The sequence below is a fragment of the Sardina pilchardus genome, chromosome 24 (assembly GCF_963854185.1).
Source record: "Sardina pilchardus chromosome 24, fSarPil1.1, whole genome shotgun sequence".
Classification (NCBI taxonomy): Eukaryota; Metazoa; Chordata; class Actinopteri; order Clupeiformes; family Clupeidae; genus Sardina; species Sardina pilchardus.
Window position 1 is genome coordinate 26709581 of NC_085017.1, and position 7441 is coordinate 26717021.

General features: G+C 38.7%; 1 protein-coding gene across 1 annotated transcript; it reads right to left on the bottom strand.

Annotated features, from left to right (window-relative positions):
• Window positions 1–4741: 4741 nt before the first annotated feature.
• LOC134072352 (uncharacterized) lies at window positions 4742–7291 on the bottom strand. The gene is made up of 7 exons (XM_062528985.1): window positions 7241–7291; window positions 6843–6986; window positions 6277–6609; window positions 5904–6044; window positions 5425–5691; window positions 5169–5291; window positions 4742–4858 (listed from the first exon to the last, which is right to left on the bottom strand). The coding sequence occupies exons 1-7, from the start codon at window positions 7289–7291 to the stop codon at window positions 4742–4744; spliced, it is 1176 nt and encodes a 391-aa protein (XP_062384969.1).
• Between the last annotated feature and the right edge of the window lie 150 nt (window positions 7292–7441).

Consider the following 7441-nt stretch of genomic DNA (forward strand, 5'->3'; position numbering starts at 1 on the left):
AACCACTAGATAGAAGGATAACCATCTCAGCATTGTACTGTATCAACACTTTACATGTTATCATTTTACATCTTATATTCCTCATGGTGTTTGCCCTTACAGTATATGCCTTTTAAATTCTTACCATGTGTGCCAAAGCTGGGTCCATGCTATTGCCCCCTGGAAGTTTACCATGTGGCTCATCTGAAGGCAAACATAATTTACATAATGATAATGAAGACATCAATCTAACTAGACAATCCACTAGACATGATACATTACATTTGTAAATTCAATCTCTAAATTCATTGGACATATACTTACTTCCAGCCAATGGATCATCCATTCTGAGTGAAACTCTCAGGTTTGATGTTTTCAAAGAATTCAATACATCAACACCTGATAAGCTTAATGACAAACAAACCTACCTCCAACCAAACCAAACCTCAAATGACCATGGGATCACTGAAGATTCTTCTCTGTCAAATTTGGAATGGAATTTCATGGTGTCATAAAGTAAACATTCCATAAGTTGTCATGGCAACAATTGTGATCTAAATCTGAGGCAGCAATAAGGGTTAGAATGTCCTGTCTGCTCAACTCCCCAAATCAAATGAGATGACTGCGTGAGAGCATCATTTAAGTTCACTAAAGAAGATGTAACATGAGCAGGCTTACCTGAATGAGGTGTAGGCATGGTGCCAGGACAAGAGTCTCACACACTAAATATTAATATGACATTATGGAGTTAATGGATTAAAAAGCATATAATCAGCAGAAGGTTTTTTGCCCTAAAGATGGCTCTCATTGGAGAGGGTATAACGTTTTAAATAGCTTGGTTTGAAATGTTACTGATCAGGACCGATCAGGACCAAGCCCACTGATTCCATGAGCAGGGGCGAATGGCCAGGGGCCCCCACCCCCAAAAAACAGCTGAGCACACCCCAAAACACACTGGACAGCTGCACTCGCTAATTTACCCGCATTTTTTGCGGTTCGGCCCGAGCTTTCATACTGAAGGAATACTTGGAATAACCCTCCTGTAGGGGTAGGATTAAAAAAAAAAAAAAAAAAAAAAAAAAAAAAAAAACACCATTGCAATCTTTAAATCCACAAAGACAGGCATTTCACGTTGACTGTAGCATGGAATGAAATCGTTGATAGGCTAGCGACAAACAAAGCATGAACTCATGAACGTCTGTCCCATTAACTGTTAGCCGTTTAGAGACATAGCGAACATAGCTAAAAGGACAATGAACTCTTACCTTGGTCTACAAGCTATCAGTTAGTCCACAGTCATATCCGTCATGCATTCTTCTCGATATGAGCTTGTTGAGAGCATAGGTTGAGAGTCGTTCTTCACACGGACTAAATTCACAGTTCCACTCCAGAAACATTAGGCCTGTTGTAGCGAAATTAAGCGAATGACCACTATTCTGACTCTTCTTCAGGTAATAGCAATGTTAGCCTACTCTCCTTCAATAACAACTTTTTATACGTTAATTTGATGAACAGGCGAGGCTAGCATAATATCAGTGGCGCTATTAACGTCCATTGTCATTGTTTCTTGATTTAATCTACTGGATTCAGCAGGCTTAAAAAGTCCTATCAATTTAAAAATGTTTGCAGGTTTTTAAGCTTTTCTTTAGCTCTAGCCTTCGTTTTCGAGCCCCGCTCTCATTCTGTCTTCCTTTTTTTTTTATTGCAAAAATGGTGCAAATACAAGTGTAGGGGTAGACTGAGTACAGTTGGGACAGTTTTTGCTTTCCCCATTACCACTTGAAAGTTTGACTGTAAAAAGCCATTGAAAATAACTGTGTTCTTACATGGTATATCTTTGATCTGTGCGCTAAAAATAAAACCCAAAGTATATATCCGTAAGTTCTTTAGATTTTTCACAATTAACTCATAAACACAAGGTGGCATTTTGTCTCAACCGTACCCTAATATAATTATATTGAGTACAGTTGAGACAGTAGCATGGTACAGTTGAGACGCCCATTCATGATGCTGGAAGGCTGACTAGCCATTCACTGCAAATGTAGCAAACTTTTTAAAATGTGTAATCTGAGTGTTTCTTTTTATTTTAATCTATTTTTTTAATCTAAATTGGCATCAGATAGACATAAAGCAGGGACAAATGTTTAAAGATGAAAATATATTTTTTTTTCTTGGTTTCATCATGGCTAATTTTCAAATTATGATGTAATCCTTAAAATCGTCATGTTATAAGATATATTCATTAATAATATATAGTTTAAATATCAAAAACATTCATTTTATTGACATTTGTGTTCTATATTGCCTAAATGCCATCATAATATGCACAAATAAACACCATGCAATCCAATGGGATTTTATCCGGGTACAGTTGAGACAAAGTGTCTCATCTGTACCCTTCTGACCATCTTGCACATTTTTCTAAATAATGCAACAACCTTGCATGAAAGGATGTCATGAAATATGTCAGTTTGTAGAGCACAGAATGACCTTTGCAATGATGTAAGAAAAGTATAACAGTCACATTGGAGTAACAAGATATTCAATGTGGAAGGAACATGGTTAAGTGAAATTCTCACTATGGTAAAAATACTTTTGCCAATATCTTTGGACAGGAGATATGCACAGTGTCCAAATTTCCCATGATTAAAGAGAACACTAACACACATATGTGTAGCAAAAATCATAGATCAGGCTTGGTTTGCAGGCAAGATATTTAAGGTGTCTCAACTGTACACATGACCCAACTGTACTCAGTCTACCCATATATGATAGCCTACAATCAAAACCAAATCAATTAAAAATACATTCACTCTCATTCTTTCTTTCCAGTAATGTGAATGACGTCTATTTTTTGAAAACAAATGTAACCTCATGAACTACGCCATATTTACCCAGTGTCTTCTTGCTACTGCTTAATATTTATCTTGGACCAATTAAATTGAATGTTCATTCTCTTAAGTAAATTTTACTGATTTTGTTTGTTTGTTTTGATGGCCAAAGGGGGCCCCTATATGACACGTGGGGCCCCTAGCCGTTGATCCGCGCCTATCCATGAGGAAGACACAACGGCATCTTTTTAATTAGACACCTCGAGAACTTTACAGATCCATTAGGCTATTGAAAGCATTATCGCAGGCATAGCAGTAGGCCTAACACGAAAGAAGAAAAATATGCAGTCCTGAGGGTGGTGAGGTCAGCAAAACAGGATTACACTACCAGGAACTGTCCGCCTAGATCAGATGTCAGTCCAGAGCTAAGAAAAACCCATCCCAAATAATCCCAAACTGCTGCAAAACCACTTACCTGAGAGACTGAGAAAAAACACTGTTAATGTTCTGGAGGATTCAGTCAGAGTCCAGATCTCAATCCAATTGAGAATAATGGCTATTATGATCACCATGCAAACAATTGAGAGCAGTTTCTCAAGAGAAATGCGTGAAAATGGCATTATCCAGATATAAAAACCTAGGCTAATAATAACACAATAACACGGTATTCACACATGCTAAAAACGGACAATGATAAATTATTTGAATGGGATGAACACATGCAATCAATGTTATTTAAAGAGGAACTATGCAGGATTGGCGATTTCATCTCTGGTTTCGTTTTTCGTTTTTGCTCGTTTTATGCTTGCATATTTCTCTGCAGAGCTTCCCCGACAGCTTCAGCGTGTATAGTTATACATATATAGGATATATATAAATATATAAATTGCAAGTGTGGTTCTTCTTGTTCCTTACGCATCTCAGACTTCCAGATGTAAACAAGGAGCGATCGTGTCCTGCAGAAACTGCAAGGTTGCAATAGCGGATAGGGACACTGGGGGCGGGAGGAAATATTACTGTTTTCGATGAAACTGGTCAGTCAAACAAAACAACGATTTCTGAGCGATTTTATGACTATGAAAAAGTTGCATAGGGTCTCTTTAATCAACTTTGTGGAGATGGACAGAAGCAAGGATGGTAGGCTAAAGTTGAAGCAAGCGAGGTAGGCTACATCATCTCTCCTACACCCATCTGATGTTTGGAATGCAGATGTTGTAGTGCATACTTGTTTCTACATTTCTAACTCATTTACCTGTGTGTGTGTGTGTGTGTGTAGTTCTCAGACTACATTATTAGATAAATTAGATAAATTTCCTCAGATAATAGTCATTTTACAGCTCAAAGTTACTTGTAAGGATCACTTGAGGTAAAACAAATGTTCACAAAAATGTCTCTGCAGGGAGCACATATTTGTTGTCCATCTACTTTGATGATCAGTTCATTCAAGAAGGAGGAGGGTGTGGGTGTCATGGGGGTCTTTAATCAGATAGGATAGTAGAGTGAGACAGGAAGTGAGTGGGAGAGAGAGCTGGGGCCTGTGTCGCGGTATATCTAACTGAATATAGTAGGGCTAGCTCGGCAGTGGAAAAGAGGCAATAGATACTGTTAACATAGACTGGCCTTGCACATTGAATACCTCAATAAATATACATGTTCTATAATGTATACTTGCATACTAATGTATACAAAGTCAAATAATACATCATTTGTATAATCACTTAAACATAAAAAGAACAGTCAACTGGTGCAAATATTTATTTCAGGTGAAAAAGTATGAGCCACATGTGGATTATCAAACCAGATGTTCATGTTGATGTCTTCTTTTTCATTATTTTCATTTAATTGATCTGGAGGAATAAAATTCTGAGTTTATATGGATTGTCTCTAACTTCATTAACCACTGAAATCAGTATTGTAGCACTGTGAAAAACTTACCAATATAAGGTTATAGACTTCGTAATTTCGTTTTCAATATGAAACTGTGTCTTTTCCATGTGTTTTGGAGTTGGCATTCCACACAGTCTGAAGACCTTTCTGGTTACGTAGTCCTATACGATGATAATGTGACAAACAGTGAGGTTAAAAAGAATAATACAAGCTTCGGTAACATAGAAGCTTTTACTGCACTCAACCCTTTTAAATTGTTCTTAAATTGTTGTTAGAATTGCTCTTAAAAAGCTTAAAATGTTTTACCATGTTGTAAGTCGCTTTGGTTTAAAAGTGTCAGCCAAATGTAATGTAATGTAACATTGTTCATTATGATTTATTTTGATGGAATTGGTGTGAATTGCACCATGGCATAATCCATGTTAACATGTGCTGTAACAGATCAGTGATTCTGTGCTTTGTGAAACTTACCTGAACATCACGCAAGGATTTTATCTTGCTCATATCAAACTTAGGTTTTGGCCTGCACCAAGCGGGTTTTGAATCGTCGGGAAAGATATCCAAAAGCATCTCCCAGCACAGTTCATAGATATGCTTCACAAAGAGACATCATGTTGAAATCATAACCTCAGACAGGACTAGTCTCATGTAAAGGTGTTAATAATGAATCATAGTAATGCAACTGATGGATTTAACTGAATTCATTCATATTGTTAAAAGATCTAACCTTGCAGTAATTGCGCCTGGTGGTCATCGTGAGATGTTGAGCGCAGGTTAAACTTTGTATAAAAAGTTCAGATGGAACTGGCTTGTGCTCTCCAGATAGAACCCTTGGACCTTCTCCTCCAAGGTCGTGCATCTCCCACAATTCCTTGACCACAGAGTGCACCAGGTTTTGCACCTCAACTTGCTGATGGTTAGGAGATGGCTGTGAGGTCTGACTGGAATCCACTTTCAGCTCATGAGCTTTCGTCTCCACACTCATTTTATTGCTCTGGTCAGCGGCCGAATGAAAAAAGTGAGAGAGAGAGAGAGAGAGAGAGAGAGAAACATTGATCTGAAATAACCAGTATTTCCTTTGGTGTGTATGCAAATCAGTTTCTGCTATACAATACCTATAATGAGAGCAGTCTCTCGACATGAAATATACAAACTACTGTAGCTGGATAAAGTCAGCATTAGGAATACTGTAGGTGAGCATCTTACAGTTCCAGTGGGCTGCAGCTGCTGTGGGGCTAATGATGCCTCTTCTCCCATGTTCTCATGAACTGCTGGAGACTTTAGCAGCTCAAGGACATCAGCGCCATCCAGCACATCAGCCTGGGTCCCAATCAGATCTGTGTGTGGCTGCAAAAACAATTCCTATCACTCATACATCTCACATTAAAGAGGTTTACAAAAAGGCTTTGTTTTCTAAACAATACCATTTCCAACATGCACAACCACCTACAGTATGCAACAACACAATCTACTACACTAATATTACTTCTGCAAACAGACGCCTTTGTCAACACTTTTAAGTAAGAATAATATTGAAAGTGTACTGTGAAGTGCTCTCCATAAGAAATGTCCCTCCTACCTGTGTGGTTGATGTTAACAGCAGAACATCTGATGACATCAGTGTGGCCTCTGCTACCTCCTCCACCTCAGGTGTGATGCTCTCAGCAACTGCAAGGTCTTTGCAAACATTGTTTTCCACAATGTCTCCACCAGCCTGCTGAGAACGTTCCTCGCATTTCTCTTGGCCCTCTGTCTCTGTGATCATTTCAGTTCCAGTGGGCTGCAGCTGCTGTGGGGCTAATGATGCCTCTTCTCCCATGTTCTCATGAACTGCTGGAGACTTTAGCAGCTCAAGGACATCATCAGCACCATCCACCACATCAGCCTGGGTCCCAATCAGATCTGTGTGTGGCTGCAAAAACAATATCAGACAGAGAGAGAAAGAACCATTGATCTGAAATAACCAGTATTTCTTTTGGTGTGTATACAGTTTCTGCTATACTATACTTAATATATGACAGCAGTCTACCGGCATTAATAATACAGCAGGAAAAACAGTAATGTGCAAGTCGTCATGACAAGTGAAATACACAAACTAGCTGGATTAAGCTAACATAAGGAACATAATGGAGGTGAGCATCTTACAGTCCCAGTGGGCTGCAGCTGCTGTGGGGCTAATGATGCCTCTTCTCCCATGTTCTCATGAACTGCTGGAGACTTTAGCAGCTCAAGAACATCATCAGCACCATCCACCACATCAGCCTGGGTCCCAATCAGATCTGTGTGTGGCTGCAAAAACATTTCCTATCACTCATACATCTCACATTAGAGGGGTTTACAAAAAAAGTGAAGCTGGCTGTCTTGTTTTAGGGAAATTGGTGGAGTAAGTCAATTTCACTCTTTGTTGAGGACTTTCATTAAGAAACAGACACATAAATAACAAAATACACCACTTATTCTAACATTGAAACAAATTAGTGCATGGTCCATGGCATTCTATCATTTGCATGGGAATGTACGTAGATGCAACAGCTATTTCTTACTGGTACATCTGAAGGGTCCAGTTCAGAATCAGGCAACACCAGAACCTCCATTAACTCAAAACTGCTGTCAGGTGTAGCAATGGCCTGCTGAAAAGAGAAATGAAACAATCATTGGTGCATGAAGTAACATTTCTTTTGGTGTGCACAGAAATCTGTATCAAGCCATCAGGTTCTGTCATTCTATTATTATAAATGATGTCA

Bases quoted from the DNA above. Each gene is read 5' to 3' on its own strand.
- LOC134072352 (XM_062528985.1), bottom strand. From the start codon at position 7,291: ATGGAGGTTCTGGTGTTGCCTGATTCTGAACTGGACCCTTCAGATGTA. The intron at 5,292-5,424 runs GTTAGATCTTTT...CTCTTTGTGAAG, and splicing joins CCAGGCGCAATTACTGCAAG to CATATCTATGAACTGTGCTG. The intron at 4,859-5,168 runs GTAAGTTTCACA...ATCATCGTATAG, and splicing joins AATCCTTGCGTGATGTTCAG to GACTACGTAACCAGAAAGGT.